Raw genomic sequence first — 24,065 nt, forward strand, 5'->3', positions numbered from 1 at the left:
TTTTTTCTTTTAGTTCTAATGATTTTATGATTTTGTACTTCTGCAAAATAAAGAGCTGTTTCACATTTTATACACCTAGATATTCTGATAGTTTTGCCCAGGATTTCAACAATTGTAATTTTTTTTCTTTTTCTCTGAGAAGTTCTGTGTTGGGGAGTCATGTTCTACCTGCCCTGGTTATAAGCTTATCATGAATCCCATGCTACCTTGCTTCTAAGATGCACATTTTCTTCCCTTTTAAAAAAATGAAGCGCTTCTGACTTCTTGCCCTGCCTCACCTTTGCAGTTATTAAATAGACGGTGCCTTTTAAATGAGGGACATTTGGGAACAGAAGAAATGATCTGCTGACTTCCTTTTGCAAGGTAACGCCAGGCACCCGCTGCCTTGGGCCTGCTAGGATGTTAGATGGTGAACCCAGCAGGGAAGAGGCCCCGAGGGTGCCAGGAGCCTGGTGCAATCAAGGTGAAGTGGGTGGAGGGTTCCTGGTAGCTGTTCAAATAAGTGCTTGTGGTTACCAGGGGAAACGGGGGAAGGGAGTGATAAATTGGGAGTGTGGGATTGCCGCATACGAACTACTATGTACAGAACAGATAAACAAGGTCCTACACCTGTATAACACAGGGAACCATATCCAGTGGCTTGCAGTAACCTGTAATGAAGAATATACATCTGTATATGCATAACTGAATCACTATGCTGTACACCAGAAACTAATACAGCATTGTAAATCAACTATATACTTCAATTAAAAAAATGGGAAAAAATTTCTTCCCTAATTGAAAAGCAAAAAATAAAATAAGTACTGAGGAGACTAGGTGTGGTTGTTTTGAAATGAATTTCACACATGTTTCCTGTGCTTTGTCTTCTCAGCTGCCTTTGTCAGGCCAAGTTTAGAAACTGAAGCGGAGTGATTTACTGACAGTTTAACCACATACTGAAACAGGAATTTTACTTGGGTCTTCTGCCTCCCAGTTCCACTCTGTTCTATCACCCTGCTGCCATCCCTGAGATGCAGTGGGATGCCCTCCCTGTGGGTGGTGCTGGGTGGCCCTTCATCTCTCAGTGCTGAGCACCGTGGTCCTCAAATTATGATCGCTTTCTTTGTAAGACTTCACAGAAATCAGTGTCCTGCTCCTCTGCTCTCCCCTCCCCTGTCCATGACAACCCTCCCAAACATTCCTCATCTTTCTCCATGAAAATGAAACTAAGAAAATGAGGAGATTATTTTCTTTCTAAACGTTCTTCCAGTTTCTCATGCTTGTTTTAACTCGGAAATACAGTGTTCATTTTTACGGTTTTTGGTGGCACTAATCCTTTGTTTATTTTTTCCTATCAAAAGACTCCACTGTTGTTATGTTAAGTTTTTTTTTTTTAAATTTTAGGATTTTTTTTTTTGGCTTTATCTCAGATTCCAAAGCGATTTTTACTTACATAACTTTAATGATAGTTGTAGAGCAGGAATGTTCCTCTTTCCTGAGTAGAGAAGCTAAGTTTATTACCAAGTTCAGGTTTGGTCAAAGCCTTCAAAGAATTTGTTCGAGGCATAGCCTTGATTACCTTTATGCTCTGCTTTGAGTTTGCAGTGTCACAGATCCTATGTTAATATCACTGGGGCATAGTTCTGACAATTTTGGCAGTACCCTCTTCCGCAGACTTACTTGCTTACATTGTAGCACATTTTCCTTTATTTTCACATCTCTGTGACTTCGGCAGAAGCTATTTTAATTCCCATTTCATAGATATGAAAATTGAGATTATGGAATATGTGACTGCTAATAACAACTTACTGAGCTATTTTTATGTGCCAGACTTTGTGCTATTTACATTTTTTGGTAAAATTTATTATTATTTTTTTTACTGAGGTGTAATTGACATATAGCATTATACTGGTGTCAGATGTACAATGTAATGATTCTGTATTTGTCCACATAGTGAAATGATCACCACAGTAAGTCTAGCTACCATCTGTCAGCCCATAGAACTAACTTTTATGATTATACTCTCTTGGCAACTTTCAAGTATGTTCTACAATATTCCTGACTGTAGTCACCGTGCTGTACGTGACATCCCCATGGCTTATTTATTTTGTAACTGGACGTTTGTACCTCTTGACCCTCTTCACTGTGTTTCGCCCACTTCCCAACTCCCTTCCCCTCTGACAACCAGCATACCTTTCTCTATACCTATCATTTTTGTTTTAATTTTTTTGCCACTTGTTTTGTTTTTTAGATTCCCCATATAAGTGAAATCACACGGTATTTGTCCTTCTCTGTCTGACTTATTTCACTTAGCATAATTCTCTCAAGGTCCACCCATGTTGTTGCAAATGGCAAGATTTCACTCTTTTATGGCTGAGTAGAATGCCATTCTATTATCCTATCCTCTTATATCTGCCTATCTATTATAGATATATAACTCACATCTTTATTCATTCATCCATCGATGGAAACTTAGGTTGTTTCCAATCTTGGCTACTGTGAATAATGCTGCGATGAACATAGGTGTGTAACGTCAAAATAGTATTTGTGTTTTCTTTGGATAATTCCAGGAATGGAATTGCTAGATTATTAGTAGTTCTATTTTTAATTTTTTGGGGAACTTCCATACCGGTCCGTACTGTTTTCCATAGTGGCTGCACCAGTTTACATTCCCACCAACAATGAACATGTGTCTCCTTTCCTCCACGTCACTTGCCAACGCTTGTTATTTGTTCTTTTTGATAATAACCATTCTAACTGAAGTAAGTTGCTATCTCACTGTGGTTTTGATTTGCATTTTTCTTTTTTTTTAATATGAATTTAAAAAATTTTTTGGTTTATTTTGGGGGGGTGGTAATTAAGTTTATTTACTCATTTATTTTTAGAGGAGGTGCTGGGGATTGAACCCAGGACCTTGTGCATACTAAGCATGCCCTTTACCACTTGAGCTATACCCTCTCCCTTGATTTGCATTTTTTGATGATTAGTGATGTTGAGCATCTTTTCATATACCTATTGGCCATTTGTATGTCTTCTTTGGAAAAATGTCTATTTGGAAATGTCTGTTTTCTTTGGAAAAATGTCCATTGTCCATTTAAAAATCAGATTGGTTTTTCTTTTGCTGTTGAGATTTATGCATTCTTTATATTTAGGATTTAACCCCTTATCAGATATGATTTACAAATATTTTCTCTTTTAATTTTGTTGATGGGTTTCCTTTGCTGTGCAGAAGCTTTTTAGTTTGATGTAGTCCTATTTGTTTATTTTTGCTTTTGGAATCGGATCCAAAAATCCATTGCCAAGACTGATGTCAGATAGCTTATTGCCTGTTTTCTTCTAGGAGTTTTGTGGTTTCAGATCTTACATTCAAGTCTTTAATCCATTTTGAGTTAATTTCTGTGTATGATTTTAAGATAGTGGTCTAGTTTCATTCTTTTGCATGAAGCCGTCCAGTTTTCCCAACACCATTTATTGAAGAGACTGTCCTTTCCCCATTGTATATCCTTCCTGCTTTGTCATAAGTTAATGGACCATATATGTGTGGGTTTGTTTCTGGGTTCTCTATTCTGTCCTATTGATCTGTCTGTTCATGTTTTGCCAGTAGCATACTGCTTTGATTGCTATAACTGTGTCATCTAGTTTGCAGTCAGGGAGCATGAGTCCTCCAGATTTGTTCTTTCTCAAGATTGCTTTGGTGATTCAGGGTCTATTGTGGTTCCATAGAAATTTTAGGGTCATTTGTTCTATTTCTGTGAAAAATGTCATTGGTATTTTGATGGGGATAGACATCTTTTAAAAACCTTGACAATAACCTTTGAGAAGGTGCTCTTATTTCCCTCATTTGACACCAGAGGGCAGTGAGGTTGTAAGACTTTAAAGGATACCTAATGCCATGGAGCTGATCAAGTTGGAACCCAGTTCTGTGTTGTTGAGGTAAGGATAGTAGAGGGAGGAAGTGGAGATGGGCCTGTGTTGTGGGCATAGGATCTGGGATAAGTGATTTGGAATGGGATCCAAAAGAGACGGGTTGTTTTTGGTGAGTGGGAAGCAGAAATGAGAGGGTTCAGTAGCACAGAGGAGCAGAGTTAGAAAGTTACGTAACTCCTTATGGAGCTGGGCTGGCGTCCTTAAGACTTCCTGATTCATTGAGGACATCTTTTCCGTTTTGTCTTGTGACTTTACTTTGTGGTTAGTACGTAGGGTGATTTATACCAGCTTAGAAGGTGTGTGGCTTAGAAAATATTTCTCAAATCTGTCTGTTAATTTATCTGTGAAATGAGGAGATTAAATTGGATGGTCTATAATACCCCTTTCAGAATCAACACCTTATGATGTATAGGAATTGTTGAAAATGAGCAGAATAAATTTGCCTAAACCTAACATTTGGATTTCATGGTTTTCCTGCTCTCCTTTTTTTCTTTTGAAATGATCTTTCAAAAAATCATATTCTCAACTCAGCTCTTCTAGAATATAATTTTTGTTGGGTATTGGGCTTAAAATTTTTGTATCGATACTATCAAGATAATGAAAAGCTATCTTTTCTTTTCCCCCTTAGGCCCTGCAGGAGCAGCTAAAGATGTGTAAGTACTTAATAAAATGATTTTTAAAATTCTTTATGAGAAAGACACTGTTTTCATGGTTATGACCTTTAGATTATATGTCGGTTTGGCTGAAAATACATAGAAATACTTTCTGTACTGTGTACAAATCACGATCATCGTTTGGTTTATACCTGAAGTGCTATTTGAAGAACGGGACTATTTGTGACTTTTCATTTTAGCCTTTCAGTTTCCTTAGCACTTTAAGAAAGGGAAGTGCTTAATTGTGTTTCTGTCCCACCTTTTATAGAGGTTTCTTCTAATTGAAAGCAAGCGATTATGGGAGAATTAAGCATCTAGCTCCTTTGAACATGCAACATCTTAGACATAGCCCACAGGGAGAGACGGGAGCCAAGCATTTACCAAAAGTACACTGAATTGCTTTAAAGTTGATAATGAGGTACTTGAGGAAACATATATGACCACTCAAGGTAGCCCATATTGAGTTGGACTTTAGACCATCGGACACTTAATAAAGGGGCATCTCCCTCTGAGAGGTTTCTGGAGCAAAGGAACCCTTTCAGCGTTTCCATCATGCCCCTTTCTCGCATCTTCCTACCTCGAATCTGGATGTAATAAGGACATGGCAGTCATTCACTATGTAAGATTGTTTGTGGACACACCAGGAGAGTGGGCTCAACCTCCGTCCCACCCACCCCAGTCAGTTTGGATGTCAAGACTGATGGTGCAACACACGCACCACAAGGGCATGAAAGCTGTATTACTCATGTAATGAGGCTTCCTGGGGAGAGCAGGGTGGGGTCCCAAACTGGTGCCTTCAGTTTGAGTGAAGGAAGGGGGTGAGCGCCTTGGTTTTTATTGCAGTGGGGGAGTGGGGCTGGGGCGAGGGCTCCTGTGCGTGGCCAGAGGTGTGCCTGCTCTGTCTTCCCCACCAGCACAAAGGTGGGACTTCCCGGCTTTCTCATCAGCTTGCACAGGTGTGGGACAAGAGAAGGAGTGGGGGACTTGAAAGCTGTCATGCTCAAAAATAGAGTCAGGCTTTTTCTTATTACAAAGAGGAATCCAGAGAGATTAGAATAGGGTTGTAAAATTTGGGGGGGAATTAAATAAACGTTTTATATGGGACTTTAGGTACAAAGGAAGCAGTAGAGATTGCTTCAATGGTTGCAGTGTTCGAGTTTGTTACAGTGTGTTCAGTGTCTTCACCTGTGCCTGTTACTGCAGTCTCTTGGTCTCTCCTTCAGTCTCCCTTCCATTTCTGTATGTTGTTGCAAGGTTAATTTCTCGCCCTTTTAGAACAGCTGCTTCAAACCTTTGATTATTCTCCAATGCCCACTGGATTGAGCCCAGAATCCTTTGGGAACAGGGGGGCCATTTATATTTCAGCTGCACGAGGTGGAAGGAAAACACTGCAGTCAGGGAGTGAACGAGGCCAAGGGTGGAGAGGTGAGGGGTAAGCTGATGGCCTGCTCTGCGAGCCCACCCTCTGGGGCTCAAGCTGGCCTCATGCTTTCTGGCTCAGCTCCTTGTGTGTGTGTGTGGTTTTTTTTTTTTTTTTTTTTTTTTTGCTTGTTTATTTTGTTTTGTTTTGTTTTGCAATTCCCTCTGCCTGGAATGGCACTTTCCCCAATTCTGTAAAAATTCTATCTATTCTCCTGGGTTTATATTTTATCCTTTATGAGAACTTCCTGGATCTCTACTGGATAGGGTGTCTCTCTCTTCTGGACTTTTACAGCAGTTTGGACCTCACTTGTGATACATCATATGGGGCTTATGGTCTAGTTATTTATCGACTTGTCTTCTCCCCCCTGGGAACTGAGAGACATTGCCACTAGTTATATGTGTCGTGCTTTGGACATAGTGTTTAACCAATGAATTCCATCATTTTTCTTTAAGGAGAGGTTGATTTCGTGACTTCGCCTTTCTTTTGGAGGGATGGGGGTGTCTAAGAAGATTTAGTGATGCCTTTGTGGACGTTGTGCCAACAGCATTAACTACCCGAGGATGTGAGAGGGCACTTAACTCTTTTTAAAATCCTGAATTCTCTAGATTTAAACTTGCTGTGACTATGTATACCTTATAGGTTTTAATAACTGAAAAAATATAACTTGACTCAGTAAATGACCCTTTTAAAAATATAGTAAATTTAATTGGAAAAAGTTAAAGAATATTATAGTATTACTTTTTCTTGAACAAAAGGTATCTTAAAACACTTCTTTGTTTTTTTTTTTAAAGCAGAAGTTATAGACTTATAAATCTTGACCATAACATTAGGGGGTGCCATGAATGAAGGGAGAGCTAAGAAATTAAGGTAATTTAAACTTTTATTTTGAAGACTTAATTAAAAATAAAATCTAAGGAGACTGATCCTGAATCAAAAGAAGTGGCCAAACTCAAGTAATGGGTGGTAAGGGTACAGAACTTCAAATAGGGCAACCACCATATTATACAGACCACAAAAAAGTCTTTTGGGGGAATTCTGATTTTTTTTTTTTTAGAAGTCAGAAATACTATAATTACTTCCTTAGTACATAATAAAAATCAGTTGTCTAGGGAAGGTTTGGGATTTTTAACTGTATCTCCCTTTTCCTATTTATTTGCCTATTTTTTATAGGCAAGAAGCCACGATATAAAAACAAGTAAAATGATATTTCTGCCCCAAAGTAGATCAGTGTCTACTGAGGTCTAAAGTACAGTGTGAGAATTGCTCATTGTTAAAATAGTCACAATTTAATGCTAGTCTGGGTCTTAAGGGGGGCACAGGAGTGTGTGTGGGGAGCGGAAGAGAGGCAGCCCAGGGCGGGAGAAGGAGCGTGAGAAGAGGCAGAAGAGAGCCTTACTCTTCTGGGAAGAGCCGGCAGAGGTGACAGGTGAGGCTGATGGGCTGGAGCCAGCTTGTGAAGGACCTTTGGTGCCAGGCCAGTAACCGTACTTGGTTTTTATGCGCATCCAAGAGCCATTAGAAATTTTCAGGTGGGGAATTACATGACCATGTTTGAACTTCAGGGCAGTGACCCCCAAAGCAGTGGGATGTGTGAGATGGGGCTGAGGCCACGAGAGGGGCAGACAGCAGACAGTACCCGGGAGAGGAGCGGAGCTGATGCATTCAGGGAGCATTTGGAAATAGAACTGGGAAGACCTGTGGAAGGACCGAATGGGGATGTAAAGGAAAGGAAAACCTGCAGTGAAGATAACCCTGTGCTTTCAAACTTGAGCCAAGGGAAGGGATGGCTGATAATCTGAAGAGGTCGCATGGACTCAAGGGAGAAGAGGAGCCACTGGATGTGGTGTGATGGCCTCGCTGGTCCCCGGGGGACTCGGTTTCCGTTGAGCGGTGTGAGTGCTAATGGAGTCAGAGTGGAAGCGAACGCGGGTGAGAAAGTGATGCCTGGTCTTTCATTTTACAGTGCTTGGCAGTAAGGGGTGGAAAGATGTTGATAGCTTAAAGAGGAAGCATATTTTAAGAAATATATTTCTGTTATCAAAGTAACACTAAGGAAACTTGGAAAGTGCAGAAAAGCATTTTTTTTTAAAAGAAAAACAACCCAGCTATTCTCTTACTGCCAGAGACAATCATACACTATTTTCTTCCATTTCTTTGTGATTAATTCTGCCTAATTATGTGTAAGGATGATTTTGCATATTAAAGTCTATTTTTCTTATTTATTTATTTATTTATTTACATGGAGACTAGGTGTACCATAGCCGAAAGAGTAGGAACCAGTAGAGGGTGGTTTGGGGAGGGGTTATCTGTGTGAAGGAGAGAATAATTGATGGACACAGATCCTAGAATGTGCAAGGAAGATTAAAAACCCAGAAAGTTTACCTTAGAAACTTGAGATAAGGAGGAAAGCATGGGTGAAGATATACGGAAATTTAACCATCATATTATCAGGGAATGTGTATCAGCGATTGTGACTTTTTTTCTCTCTCCTTTTCGCTTCAAAAGGAAATCACAGTGCAGTAACATACAGAGCAAAACAAATGAATTCAGTGCAATGATATTTGGCTGTTTTAACAAACCTGCAACATCAACCATGCATTTATTTTATGTCAGCGAATTATCTTAGCTATTTGGCACAAATAGGTTGTGTTGGGATATTTTTGGTTGGAAATGGCAGAAGCCCAGCTGAAACTGGCCTAAACAAACAAACATAAAGGAATTTATTGGCATGTGTGATGGAAAAGCACCAGGGGTTTGGCCCCAGTCACAGCTGGATCCAGGTGATTGAATGGCAGGAGGAAACTCTCATATCTCTGCTTTCCTGTTTTGGGCTCCATTTTTAAGGCTGCTTTCCCCAAGTGGTGATGGAGATGGCCAGTTTGTAGCTCATCAACTTAATTCCAGTGGAGAAAGAGCTTCTCTTTCCCTGTAGTTTGATCAAAAGTCCTAGGGCCAGGCTCTCCCTGGCTAGGATGTGGGGTCACGTGCCTTTCTCTGAACCAGGCAGTGGGCCAGGGAATGTGGGGTTCTCATTGGCCAGGCCTGGGTCATGTGCCCACTGCTAGAGCCAATCAGTGTCATTAGCCTCACTTAACATATGACCAATCCATGGGAGAGTGGTGGTTCCCTCACCAAGGAAAAATTGGGATGCTGTTACCAAAATGAGGGTTAGGCAGGAACAAAGCAGGTTCTCCATGTAGGTCAACTTTCATGTTATTTCAGAAAAATCTTCTGATTTAAATTTTAAGATTATTTTTAGGAATTTTACAAATATGTTTCAAATAAGAGACAGCATTAAACAAGTTGACTCAAATTTTATGTTTGCTGTTGAAAATAAAAATCATAGCCACTCAATTTGAATAAGGTAATTCAAATACTTCTTTCAGGTAAAACTTGTAAAGCGACATTTCATTAAGTTTTTTTCCTTAACAAAGCAATTTTATTGTTACGGAAGGTAATAACAATAGAGACAAATATCTTGGAATGAGCTAACATGAAACGTGTTGAAGTTCTGTCTTAAAAAAAATTGAGTTTTCTCCTGAGTTTCCTTGGAATCCTTTATAAATTTCCCGTGTCTAGTGCACATGTGTTAACTGATTCCTCTCCAACAAATGGCACTTCTCCTCTGTGAAGTGGCAGGCAAGGCCTTCTTCTGAGGGTGAGGAGGATGGGTTGAAAGTAGCATTGAAACAAAGAAAAAGAAAAAGCATGCATTTTGGAAGCAGAGAGACCTGTCTTTAAACTTCCCTCTACCATTGACTAGCTGTGTGATGTTGTATCCTTAGTCTTATCTATAAAATTGGGATAGTAACCATTCAGGGTAATCATTTATCATTGTCATCATCATTCTCAATTTAATGGCACATCTTTACTGAGAACTGCGTTGGTATGATTTCCTGCACTTCATTCAGTCCCTGTGACAGTCTGATGGAGACAGTGCTGCTGTTTCATTTTACAAACGAGGAGATGGGACACAGAGGTCAAGTAACTGCGCAAGGTGGTTACTGGTGCAGTATATTCAGTATCCTGATAGTGTGTGGCATTATGCTTTGCTGCTCCCTGCAAATGGTAGCTAGAATTAGGTGGCTGAAGCATTGTTGAAAAAATTTGGCAGTGTCTCTGTCATGCATCCCTGATGGCAGAAGACCCAATACATGGAGAGCCTTGCTGTGGTTAGAAATCTTACATTCCCACTGGTTGCCCATCAATACATGGGTAGGTTTTCCTCGGTGGGACCCAGTGGGACAGGAGCAGGCAGGGAGAAGGCAGTTGAGTGGATTCATTCAGGGATAGAGAGGGATTGGTGGTGACCAGCAAGTGTTGCTGAAATGCTGGACTGAAAGGCCCAAGTTGGAGAGGGGGAGGGGAAGCCCTAAGGGGCTGATGAACCAGGAAAGCCTGGACGGTGGGTGGACTGGAGGCTTCTTAATCAGTGGGGGTAGGTGGAAGATTTTTTTTTCCCCTAAGGAGTGGGATTGTCTGTTCTAAAACATCAGAGGTGAAACAGTTCCAGGAACTAAGCTCCACGGAGCACCCATGGGAGTAGTTTTTGGAGTAGCAATAAAAGTTGTTGGGAGAGGGGAAGTCAGGGAAATGTGAAGCAAGAGGTCGATTGGGTGATTTTCATGGGATTTAAGATTGTCTAAGATGATGATGGTTAGGAAGAAAACCTTTGAGTCAGGGCGAAAATCTCCGGTGCACCTGGGGCTGTTATGACAGGGTTCTGACGACACAGATGAGAGTTTTTGAGTGGAGGTGCAATTGGCCCCATCTGAAAGTGCTCTTTGGGGAGGTTGGGGGCATTCTGGCCCATCTCCTGTTTGGAGACACTGGGATATGGGAAAGCAAGCTGCTGCTTCTAGGGGTTTCAGGAAAAGCAATAGTTGCTTAAGTAGGTGGAGAGAACACTCCTGCCTGCCTTATAGCGAAGGATACTTCTACAGCCCATGTTGAAATAACCCAACACTGTGTGCCGCTTAGAAGGAGAGCTGCAGAAGAGTAGGGAAATTGCATTTTAATTCTTGATCCATTACCCCATACAGAGTGAATGTTACTCATGTTCTCCAGGAAGACATTCTGGAAGAAAGAAAGGGACCAGTATTGGCCCCAGGGGCCCATCCAAGGAGACAGACTTACAGCTAACTGTCCAAAGAAGTTTTGAAATTGTGAAGAAATGAATGAGATTGCATATAGGCCCAAACCGTCTGTGTTAAAATGGTAATTCTGTTCAAAATCACATGTAATGAAATGCTTGGTAGAATTGGTTGGAACCACCCTAAAAAGCAGGAGCCATCATAAAAACACATGATAAAGAAAAACGATTACACTTGATCTGGAGGACTGCAGGGTTGGTGGAAGTAAACATTGCCCATTATAAGACCTGTGCCAAAAGGTGGTCACGAATGGTAACAAAATGCAGATAATTGGAGCCACATGCATGGTCTCCTGAGGTTTCCATGTTGAATGTGTACTATTTACAGATCCCGAGTTTGGCCTCTGTAGTGACACTGCAAATATGGAAAAAGAGAAGATGGCTGGCTGTTTCTCTGCATCTTAGATCACCACTAATAAGAATAGCTCTATATTTAGAACATTTTTCTTGATGAACAAGTACAAAGTAAACCATTGCTTTGCCACATAACTCTGTTGTTTTGGAAGGAGAGGAAAGTGAGAACTTTCTGAATGTTAAGGCAAACTGGAGCCACGATGAGTGAGATGTTAATTGGAGTGGCTGGCTGCTGCCCGGGGTTTATCATCTGTGTGTGTTCCCGAGAGCGCACAGGGTGTACCCACGCCATGGTTCCATTGCTTTGCCTTTGAACCCTTTTTGCAGGTCGCTTGGGATAGCTATTTTATACACCCCAGAAGCTAAGCAAATACAGTGACGAAAATATTTCGCTTACAAAGTACTACTGAGGAAGAAAAAAAGCAGTGGTTTGTGTTTGACATCGTAACTCTGAATAAGGTTTCTCTCCATTGAGGTGATCATGTAAGATGGAAATCAGAGTGGTATAAACTGATGGAAAGGTTTAGATGTTCTGTGCGGATATTTGGTTCTAGATAGATATGCACAAAATACGTGAACGCAAAGAGGGCAGGGAGAGGAACGCCCACCAGCCCCAAGGAGCAACCACAGACGGGTGGCTGGTTTGGAGGCAGCTCACTTGTAGGGAACTTGACCTACAGGAAGTTAGAGCGTATGTATGGTTAGAGAGAAGTTCAGCCTTCCTGGTTCATTTAGGAAAGGTCTCCAAAGCTAGTCTGAAGCAGACGGGTGTGCCATTACCTGGAGAATCTGAATCAGTATAGAAACTCAGTTTGAGTAGAACGAGGGGAGGACCTTGCTGCTTTCACAGGAAGCAGGCTAGAAGTATTTGATGGAAACTCTGAGATACAAGAAAGCAGTTTTGAAACCAACGGTTCCTTTTTTTTTCTTCCCCTTTTTCTGACATGCCTGTGGAAGGGCCAAATTGGGCCAGCTTTGGTAAGCTAGAGATCACCAAATGGTATACCACTCTTCAAGGATGTGTCATTTTTAAACTATCACCTGAGGAGTTGTCTTTTCAACAATCCCCAGAGTGGGAGACATGAGGGACTGGTGGTGTACTAGACCCATAACCACACTGGTCTCTGCAAACGTTTTCATTGATGCAGCCGCCCACCTCTGAGTCAGAGCCTGTGAGCATTCGATCTTACTCCAGGAGGTTATCCTGGGACTCACATTCTTTCTCCTCAAACACCTGTTCTTTGATAAAAAGAAAGCTAAATCTTTGCTAACAAAAAGAGACCCAATGTAATGAAATGCCCGGTGTACTTTTTTTTTAAACCTAGTCTAAAATTGTTAATACATGTTCCACGGTTCTTAGGAAATGTTCTTGTGGTTTAAGAGGTTTTTTTTAAAAATAAGATGGGATGTGAGCTTTTGATTAAAAAGTTTTCCTTCCCCTCAGTGACCTCAGCCTCTGGCCCCATGGTGGTGAAATTGCGGCCAATGCAGGGAAAGGAGGAGGGAAACTGGCAAAAGTTACCTTTCACTTTTTGCTTTTAGGCGACTTGGTTTACAGTACCCATTTCCTTACCTCCTATAACTGTTTTGGTTCTCTTGACAGAAGCCTTATTCTGAAGATTTCTTCCCCATTTATGGTAGAGTGAGGGGTGTCCTTGTCCATGAATCCCTTCTCTCACCTCTACTTTTTAGGTGTCTGGGCATTGACTCTTCAGCTATGTTTTAAAACTTATTTAGAAGCAGATTCCTATGATGGGAGATTTCTCCTGATTGATGCATGTCCACTTGCTCCTTTTCCAAGGGAGCAAGATGATGGGTGGGCTGAATTTGAAGAGGTATTTGTGTTTGAGAAAAATGTGTTACAGCTCAGTTGTGACAGCAACCTGGCTCCGGGCGAGAGACCAAGCAGCACTCGGAGAGTTGGAGAACTCAGGTTTATTATGCCAGCGAGCCCAGAGGAGTTAACACTCCAAGCTCTGGACCCTGTTTGTAGGTTTACACAGGCCTTTATAGGCTGCTGGTTTACTCTTTGCAACATCATATGCAAATAAGGTATAACAAAAGTTGACTAATTAGGAACAAGCTTTGTAGAAATGGACCAATCAGGAGGGAGAGAAATAACCAAACAGGAGTGAGGGAAATTGACCAATCAGGAGCGAAAGAAATTACCAATCAGGAGTGAGCTCCATGCAAATGAAGTACTACAAGTGGACCAATCAGAAGTTAGGGAAATGGGCCAATCAGGAGTGAGCTCAGGGAACCGATAGAATTTTAGGGGTAAGTAGGCAAAAAGTGAGATAGAACCTCTGGGCCAGGGAACTGGATGGTGCTGGCAGGAGAGCAGTGGCCCTACCAGTCTTTTTATGGGGCTTCCCACCTCATTTGGACTAATTAACTCCTGGGCAGTGTTAACAAGAGCAGCAGAGTGGTTTGGCCCCTTCCAGCTCATTGACTGAATCAGCCTCGTTTTTACTTTGCTTATCATTTCCAGCAAGAAATAATTCACCCTTCAGTCTGTTTTCTAAGGGAGGACTGGAGGGTGAAGCCATCTCATTCTCTGCCTTTACTGCTCAGCTTTAGGACTGGCAGAAAACAGCATCCCGACGTTTGTGACGGAGGACCTTCTAGATTGTCAGCGGCTGCCGTTCTCACCAAGCCTGGGGACCCTGGAGTTTTCTGTCCTGCTCTCCCTCCTCACTTCCTTCACTGGTTTGGGGGACACATCTTGCAATCCATCAGCAATCACAGCTGCTGGCTGCTCAATAGCCACTGCCCTTCCACTAAAGCTGTGACCAGAAAAGGAGAACAATGGAGTCCTCTGTGGAAAAACAGAGTGGCTCATCCATCCGGTGGTTTTGGTAGGGGATGCGCTGGTCCGAGCACCACTGCCAGCCCGACGTTCTCCATCAGCAGGGTTTAGGAAGGACTGCAGGCTTTTTTCATTACTCCAGAAATTGAACAGAAATCTGCGTGTGCCTACAATGAGGCTGCATAGGCTCTCTGTTACCAAGATGTGAGATTTATTTGCCTTTGATTCAGATTACATAAATTCCCTGTGGGAACCATCCCAGGCACACCAGAAGGTCCCTTTCGCACTTGTATGTCTAGGAAAATATCAGCAGATGGACGATTAAGGCTAGTTGATAACGAACTCTTTTAAAACGATTTTTAAAAATGGGGTACAGTCCAGATGTTCGGACAGCCAGGGCACGATTCAAAACTTGAGAATCCCCAGGGATAAGAATCCCAGACTTAAGTTTCTTACTATGTTGCTTAGCAATTAGATAAACTTATCACCCCAGTTTTGAACTGCCGCAAGATAATGTCCACATTTTCTTGATAAGAAATTATGACTTTTCAGAGGAGTTAGTCCCCACATCAGAAGGTGGATTTTTTAGATGCCCACCTGGAGTGACCAGTAACCATGAGATGACGCTACCAGCTCTTCAGGGCTGTGGCTTCACATCTCGGGGCTTCCTTTTACCAGGAATCTTTATGGATGCTTAAGGAGCCATTTCTTCCCAAAAGTACAGCCTGTGTGGTCAGGACAGGACCACATCACCCCAGCTGGGAGGATGCTGTCCTCTTGGACAGGGCAGGACACCCCTTGGCTCTCAGGCAGCTAAACAGAGTGGCTTGGACCCCTCTGGCCACAGAGATTCGTTTAGACCAACCACCATTTTCTGATTTAACTTCAATTTGGACATGGTTTTCTAGATGAATAGATTCTAATGTGACTGCTGATCAGGAGAGCTTTTCTGCCGGAATAAAAATGAGTTACCTTGCCATTTGACAAATTCTGCAAAGACTGATTGTCCCTGGCAGCTGATAGAGGTTTCTTCTAATGCTAATGAAACATTGACTACGACTATTCTGCCACCTTGGTCCCCACTTCCCTTAAGTGGGATGGTGAGAATTGGAGAGAGCCAGCTTGGGAGATGGGGGTGTTTCTCTGATACAATTAGCCGGGGCTCACAGTTGATGAAGCGGGACCTGGAATCACACCAACCTTGGTTTTGAGTTCTGGCTCTACTTCCTGGCTCTGTAACCTTGGTCACGTGACTCAACCTCCCAGAGCCTGTTTTCCTTCTTTAAATGTGGCCAATACCCATCTTGCAGGACTGTGATGAGAATCAAAGGGAACAGGAGAACAGCGCTAGCTAAATTACAGTTACACAAGCAGGTTGTGAGACAGGGTGGGGCTGAAAGCTTTTGCAAGAATGTTGCGAAGGCAGCTCCTACTTTAGGGGAAGTCACAGAGTTGGTTTGTTGCTGGAAGTGGTTTTGACCTTTATATTACATCTGCCTATTTGAGAGGCAGAGTGTTGCATTAGAACGTGGAGCATGGTTTTGGTGTCTGATGGAGTTTCATTGTTGGACTTGCATGTTGGTTAATGATATGGCTCTCTGAACCTATTTCCTCAGGTCTAAACTCTTAGAACTGCTATGAGGAGTAGCACTGATGCACATGAAGTGTCTAACACTGCATCTGACACAGGAAGGGCTCGTCAATGATGCTGTTTTATCCATGTCATCTGTAGGCTGTAGGCTCTGTGTCGTGGAATAATTGTGGAAGGAAGGGGCGAGGCAGCTGTCTCGTGCATGGGAGCATACAGACAGAGGCAGGCACTCAAACTTACTTGAAGGTTTAAAAGAGTGGACATCTGATAAGTTTTTATAAATGGTATCTTTAAAGATTTTGTAATGTATCTGAAGCTCAACTTATTATCCAATAAATATGGCAGCCACATTATCATGTCCTCCGAATTAGGTGTGTGAGGTTATTGATTAACTTTATAATAGAGAACACCAAGTAGTTTTTAGGGTATTGAATAATTTGAGATTATAGATTAAAAATAATTTATTATTTTCTTACACTTGGGGAAGTTAAATATACTTTAAAACCTTGACTATATCCTTGAGCCAAATTAGGCAAAAGGGGAAAGAATTAAACAGCCATGTCATTGGATGAGAAGAGCTGTGGCAGAAAATGGGACATTGTATATGTCCACATCTGCCAGTTGCATATAGCTTCAAACACAATGTCATGATTACTCTGGTCCTGAATGGCCAACATTAACAGTTGTAATAATCTTGAATGAATTTGTCGCCATCATTTTCCTGTTACCTGCATTAACGATTTATAAATCCATTTCAATTAAAAGTAGTAAACACCTTGAAGTGTTATTCCACTTCAAAAAGCATAACACCATTTCTAATACAGTATGACTTTGACACCTTTGAATTAAAAAACGATCCACCTTTAGCAAGAGATAAATGAAGTTGATAATTATCTGGCAAATTCAGGTTATGGGCTCAATTTGGACAAATTAGCTCACAAGGTGTCTTTTTGCTTCTATTGGAGTATTTTCTGTGGGGATGGGCAGTGTTCAACAGATAATTTTGAAATCTCCCCTTCTTCATGGACTTCAGATTTACTGGCTGTTGCAATGAAGCAAAATCTCAAGTACATATACGTTTACAACTTTTAAATGGGTGAAACCACCATTAGACATTATGTAGAATTAGGAGATTCAGTGAAGCTGTTTAGATGTTTTCAGGCTACCCCTTCCTTGACTGAAGCCCTTTTAAATTACATGCTGAATTCAGCCAGATACATTTGAGTCTTGTTTTTTTTTTCTTTCAGAAAAATAACTAATATATGCTAACTAGTGCTCCAAGGAAAGCTTCCTGATCCTCCTAAAAATATGCCAAGGAATTCTAGTAGAACATGGATTCCTCTTATTCAAGGAAAGGCTGTGCATTTTCGAAGGGTGATTCCCTCCAAAAACTTCATTTTGAATATTTCCTCCTTCTCTTCGCAGTAGATCATGTATAAAATGGCTGGCTTTTTAGATAAAAGAAAGTTAAAGTCAATGTAACTCTTTTTGCACTAAAGAAATCTTTCATACCTAGATTTATGCCACTGAACTGGCATGAGAGAAACAAAAATCACAGTGTTAGGGCTGGAAGGGACCTTGGGAATCGCCCTCTTCTCTTACAGATGACATACAGGCAGGTAACTTGCCTATAGCCAGTCTGTCAGGCAGGGAGCAGCCAAGCCAAGAACCCAGGCTTCCCGACGCCTAATTTATGTGCTCTTTCCAATCTCAGCTACCCTCAGTTGTTCATTTTGTTTGGCAGTTGGGCTTGTTGGCCCTTGCTGGATTTGCACATTTCGGTATGTAGAAAATTACCAATTTTTTAGTCTGTAAGTGATTGGGTGGAGACAGAATACTGTTACAGAAAGACTCGCTGGAAGAACTAGAAGTAAAAGTGGCTTTAACTCATCAGTCCGTCCCCTTTTCCTCAGCCAAAAGTGAGGCCGCTGACTACATAACCATATGGCTCATAGCAAATGTTTTTGACCTTTTAGAACAGAAGAGTCGATAACAGAAGATGACAAGAGGAGGTAAGTTTGGTATTGAAGCTGCCTTTAACTTGAATAATTTTGGCCATACTTTATGGATGTAATTTAACCTGCATTAATTTAACTCATGGATTTAATCGACCACCGTAGCACATTGCCAATAAGGATTCCACCAGGAAAACTTTTGGCACAGAGAATGCAGGTAGGAGCATGTGATCTGATAAAGAACTTGGCCCAGGGTTCACAATCTTTCTTCTTTTAAGCAAGGTCGGTTTGTCCTGTGCACACAGCCTGTGCTGGTTTCCATCCTGGGGCCCTTGGATGTGCCATTGTCCCCAACTAGAGGATGTTCCTTCATTTTGCCCACCTTCTCCGTCCTGCCATCCTCTGATTAACTGCACTCCACTCTCATTACTCCTCACCTCTCTCTTTCTCCTCGCTTTATATCTGCCTCTAGGTAAAATGTTTGTGTGTGTCCATGGCACCTAATAGCACTCTGAATTCTTGGTGATTGTTGACTGATTAACTGTAATGTCACTGTACTGATATATTACTATACTGAATTATAAAAATCCCAAATTTTCTTTCTCATTGCAAGTAAAATACCTAAAAATTCTTCTGTACAGCTTTTTCTTTTTACATATAGCTTCTCTTTAACATAGAAAAGCAATTATATTTCCAAGGACAGTAATATTCTGAATTCTACTTTTGAAAAGTCATGAGTTACTTTAATAATTCTCTAATTATTTGAAGGACCTCATGCTTTCACTTTCTGCAAATATAAAGTACCACGTAGTTTGGTCTTATTTTTCTATTATCTACTTCTTTTCATGAAGAAACTATGGAGGGGTGTATGTTGGTCTACCGTCTGAAGCTGTCAATATGGTATCCAATCAAACAAAGACTGTACGAAAAAGTAAGTAAAACCATGTGATATTTACTTTCTCTACATATTTTTTTTGTTTTGTGAAAAAAAATGTGAAATGCATGTTTCAGCTTGCCTGACTACACATTACTGAGTTGCAGTGAACCATGTGTAAGAACCCAGTCTGCTCATTTGTTGAAATTGCCACCCACATAATGGGAGTAATTCCAGACCAAAATTTAGCTTGTTTGTGGTTATGCTTCATGGATATTTTAAATTTCTGGCTAATTTCAGTGAGATCAGTATGAAAATGAAAGCAAATGTTTCAGTAAGTTTATGGGCTTTTGTAGAATATAAAGGTAAATGCCTGTATTATAAATGTGACTGATGATAAGTAGTCTGGTGATTAGAAGCAACGTAACTGCCTATTGTATAGTGAAATGAAGTTTCTGAGTTTTAGTAGTAATTGTGGGGCTAATGAAGTGCTTTTGATAATAGGTGCGATTATGACCTCATAGATAAACAATTGCTTAAGCAGGAAGCTTAAGTGTGGCTCGTGGTAAAGAATGCTGATTTACTGATCACTGTACAGTTGTCTGATATAGTTTAAGAGCTATTAATGTTTAATTTTACACAAGCCTTTGTTATTTAACATACTATAGCTATTTGTTTCATTGCTGTTTCTCTACTTAATGATTTAGACTAGCAAATACATATGTCACAACTACTTTTAGTCTTATAGGAACCTAGAATATGTTCTTTATAACTGAGCATTTAACTTTTCTTAATTTTCTCTTTAAGATTAGAAGAAAATAATATCCTGACTCAGTAATCAAGAGGTACTGTATGTTTTTCCTAAATAATTCTACATATTTAGCCTTGATGCATGAAATATAGCTATTAAAGCTCTGTATTTCTAAGAAATCTTGAATTTCAAGAATTGGAGGGGGGTCTCATGATTAAATCTATGGAACTAAGCATGTTTTATTATAAAGAGGGCTTCAATGATTAGATCAATTTTGTTTGCAGTTTTTTTTTTTTTCAAATGCAACTTAATTCATTCAATAAGAACAAAATACCGAAGTTTCTCTCTTCATTGCCAAAATCTTTGTGGGGCTAGGACTTTGTAAATGACAGATAAGGAGAGACTAGAGAGGCTGGGAATTAGATTAGGATCAATATTAAATGTTTGGCGATGGCCAGGGGGTAGTTAATATACAGAGAGAAGATGTATCGATACCAAAACTCCAATAGAGATGGGCAGTCATCAATGTGCAGAGATGCTGTTACGCAGGAAGGAGCAGTCAAGTCATAGACCGAATCTCCAGGTTGGGTATTATACGTTCAATAGGAACAAAAGAACCCATTGCCTAGAAGATGAAGTGCTGTGGACCTGGTGAAGAGCTTGGAGTTAGAATGAAGACAAACAAGATCAAGGACGGAAGAAAAACAGCCTTCATTCAGTAACTACCCTCTGAGTACCAGCCTCTAAAAGGTGCTGAGCAGCATCTCCATAGAGGCAAAGAGCTTCAATTTACTTGGTCCAAAATGCATGCAGTGCTCGGATCTGCACTGTCTTTCAGTCTTGCTGAATGACATCCCACCCCTTTGGAACATCCAGTGACCAGGAATGCCCTGTCTCTTGAGATAGCCCATATTCTTTTGGGAGTCAGACAATCTTGGATTTGAATTCAGGCTCTTTTACATACTAGCTGAGCAAGTTACTTCTTTGTAACCTTCATTTTGTAATTCATAATAATGGAACTGATGGTCAGCTTGAAGAGTTCTTGTTAGGATTAAACATGAAGTAAATGGTAGCTTCTGCTGTAATTGTCATTTTTTTTTTGTAACCAGAATCCAGCCATTGGTAGACCAGAAGCAAGATTGATTCAATATTGAACCAACTTCTTGCTCAGGGCCAGTACTGGTGGCTAGGGTCTGGGATGGGATGGGTTGCAGAATAAGCTCACAGGTGGAGACAAGTAAGCTTCCCTACTGGGGGAAAGAGACAACTGATTTATTCTGGACAAGAAATCCAACAATCTTGGGTGGCCACTTCTTCAAAAACTATCTCATCAAGGCAACAGCATCACAGATATTTATCCCCTGGTGCCCATAACCACATTAGGCTGTTGAGTTTCTCTTTAGGAATCTGCTAAGAATATTCTATTTCTAGTATTTTTAATAGAATTCTAGCTCTCAGGCAGATTTCTAAGTTCCCTGCCAGTTTTCCCTTATATACAGCAGTATTTTTATTATTCGCATCAAATAGAAAAAGTAACCTAGTTGAAAGTAAGCATACATTACTGTTTACCCTCCTGAAAACAGGGTGTATTTCAAAAAGCATATTAATAGAGTGGAAAGAGGTGCCCTGTACATAGATAGCAGGGGACTCAGTAGCTTTATTAACACGGGACCTTAGATGAAGATCCTTACCTTCTCCCAGCCTCTCTCAATTTCAGTTTTCACAGAAGAGACTTATACAAGATAACTGTCCAATTTTGTATGGGACCTAGAATTCCCTGATGACAGTGAGCAGCGTTGCTGATACATCAGTCCATATAACTTTCCACGGCTGGCTAGAATATTTCCTTACTGCTCGTGGCTGTAAATAGGAAGATAAAGTCATTTTGTCACCATCCCTCTCCCTTCTCAATTTCCCCCATTCCTTAACTCAATTTCTAAACAGTCGCTTTGCCTCTTTTGAATTCCCTGAGGAGTTTTCTAAGTTGAAAGGCTGTCCATTTTCCTTAGTTGCTAATTATGCATTGTGGTACTTACCTGTGAGGCGTCTGAGCTTAAGTTATTGGACAGAAAACCCCGATGACACAGTCCTTTGGAGAGGGAGATGTCTTATGGAAAAGATTGGAAACACTTTTTTTTTGTTTGTTTGTTTTTACATGTTAGGTCAAAAAAACAATCTCTCTAGAAATAAAGCCACTGAACTCACTCAGTAACCAAAATTCAAAGTTGATTACTTTTTGAAGCAATTGAGGAATTATTTCAGAATCTCTTAAAATTACTTCTATCACGGTACAAAGGTGTAGTTTCTTCCACAGATGACTCGAGGGTGAAAGTTATGCCCATTTAGATGTATGGAGTCCTGCCAGCACAGTGATGCTTCTCAGATGCCAAGGGATGAGCCAGCTGCCTCAGAATCCCCTGGAGGAGCTCGGGAGAGTGTGGATGGCTCGACCCCTCCCAGGAGGGTCGGATCAGGCAGCCAAAGGACGGCGCTGTGACTGAGCAGTCTGTCTCAGAGATGTGGATGTGTAGCTACGTTTGGGCATCATCATGTTGTTGTATTTTAACTATTAGTTTAGAAATCTTTCTCCACGTGACTTTGTCTCTTTATATAAGAATCCTCAGGGCTTCACACTGTGCTGGCCACCTATTGAGTCTCAAATAAATATTGAACGCATGTTGAACATGTGCTTTTACTAAAAAGAAAATCAGTAAATAATTTGCAGGCTTAAAGCTGATATATATGTATTTTTATCTCCGTTGTGTCTTTTCGTGTTTGCAAACTCTTGTCTTTTTTGTTTTTTTGCCTTCATAGCTTGCTCATCAAGATTTGGATGGAATTTTTGCTTCGCAGGACATTGTAGTGCACACAGACATTCCGAAGGAAAGTGTAAACAGTCGCTCCTCCCCCCTCCTCCAAAATTCTTAGTTTATAGTTAAAACCATGGGTATATAGTGAATGTTGTGGTACTAGAAAAGAATTGGTTAAACAGTACTCATCTATGGAACTTGCCGTGGTCCACCGGCTGAAGACGAGCTTACAGATGGTTACTGCCCATCCGGCCACTGTGCTCCAGCTGCGTCCTCACCCTGGCCATCCCCACAGCTCATGAAGATCATGTCTTTTCACTGATACTTTTTTGATAGTTTTTATATAACAAAATCCTTAATCTATTTATAACTTAAAAGAATAAGGCACTATAAACAAATTACTCAAAGTAATATATTTGTCTTATCTTTCACTATTTCTATGTCATGCTGATTTTTAGCTGTAAAGCTGTTAAATTGATTCTTATTATCTCTTCTCCTTTTTTACTCTTTGGTTTTCAGCTTTAATTAATTGTCAGAGGGTTTTCTTTATGAGAACAGTGTGTTACATTGCAATACTTTAAACTGAGAAAAGTGAACTGAGATTTGCACGCCATGTGCACATTTTGATTATCCTCCTGTTTTCTTTTGTCAAAGGCTTATGTAGCCACAAGTATGTCATAGTCATTGAGTCTCCCATTCTGCCTGTGTGTGATCAGAGCATCTCATTGCCTTAACTCCACGCTCTTTTCCAGGCTTGTCACTGATGGTTAGTGGGATATTTGGAAAGTTCTTAATTTGATAGTGACCATGTGTATCCGTTTGGTACTGCAATGTAAAATCACTCAATTTACCAATGTATTTCAACAATTAAAACATTTTTATCCCTCTTTACCTGGATTTCTTTAGTTATTTTTTGAAAGAACACTTTCAAATAAGTCGCACGTAGCATTGTGATATATAGATACAATATATCAGTATAAAAATAATATAATAATAGATTACTGTGAAAAAACAATATTTTTTCCACAAGAAAAGCATGACCTTATATATTTGGTCCACACATCTACCATTTTAAAATAAATTAAAAAAAACCTGAAGATGAGAACCACTAAGAGATGGTTGTGATACACGGACTCCCGCCCTACACTCACACATAATGGCATTTAGGTGGAACTTAAGCAGGGCTAGGCTAGGGCAATGAGTGATAAGGTTCACCTCCTGCATGAGACACGCCTTTAAGATTAGGAGAGGGGGCTGTTTAATACACGGAGACCAACACAGTGTCAAGGGAAAAGAAACTTAAGAGTGTGTCTTAATTGAAACATTACATTAGGAAGGTCCGAGATGTTCCAGAGGGCAGGGCTATGCCTGTCCCAGCACCGGGTAAAACCCAGTGCTTAGTAACTGGGTTTTTGATAATGCTGAGGCCATCCTATTGCATCACATGTTTCTCCCACTTCTGTCTCCACTAAAGCAACCCATTAAGTGAAGACAAACTTCTTTTTCCATCAGTAGAGTCCCTAACACATACATTTAGCACTCAATTACACATTTTGCTTATTCTTCAAATATTTAATATTGAAGCACTGCAGACTCCCTAGCAGACAGCTGCCTTGTGTATGCCTTTCCATTCTTAGGATTGGGTCCCAGGGACTTACTGTAAAGAAGTGGCCTTGGGTTGATATGAAAGGAAGATAATTTATGAAATTTGTGACTTTCTCTTAGATGGGGACAGACTGTGATGTCTTCTCTAGAGCAGTAATATCTTTGGGACAGATTTAAGGCCT

General features: G+C 40.6%; 1 protein-coding gene across 1 annotated transcript in view; it reads left to right on the forward strand.

Annotated features, from left to right (window-relative positions):
* The window catches only part of C11H12orf75 (chromosome 11 C12orf75 homolog), a 34,923-nt gene extending 11,754 nt beyond the window's left edge, over positions 1-23,169 (forward strand). Inside the window, exons 3-7 of the mRNA XM_010996453.3 lie at positions 4,535-4,559; positions 17,865-17,900; positions 18,695-18,774; positions 19,525-19,562; positions 22,283-23,169. Coding sequence (XP_010994755.3) covers positions 4,535-4,559; positions 17,865-17,900; positions 18,695-18,774; positions 19,525-19,529 — 146 coding nt within the window. The 3' untranslated portion in view covers positions 19,530-19,562; positions 22,283-23,169. The remainder of the gene's footprint in view (positions 1-4,534; positions 4,560-17,864; positions 17,901-18,694; positions 18,775-19,524; positions 19,563-22,282) is intronic.
* The last annotated feature ends 896 nt before the right edge of the window (positions 23,170-24,065 follow it).

Source organism: Camelus dromedarius, chromosome 11 (genome assembly GCF_036321535.1).
Source record: "Camelus dromedarius isolate mCamDro1 chromosome 11, mCamDro1.pat, whole genome shotgun sequence".
NCBI lineage: Eukaryota > Metazoa > Chordata > Mammalia > Artiodactyla > Camelidae > Camelus > Camelus dromedarius.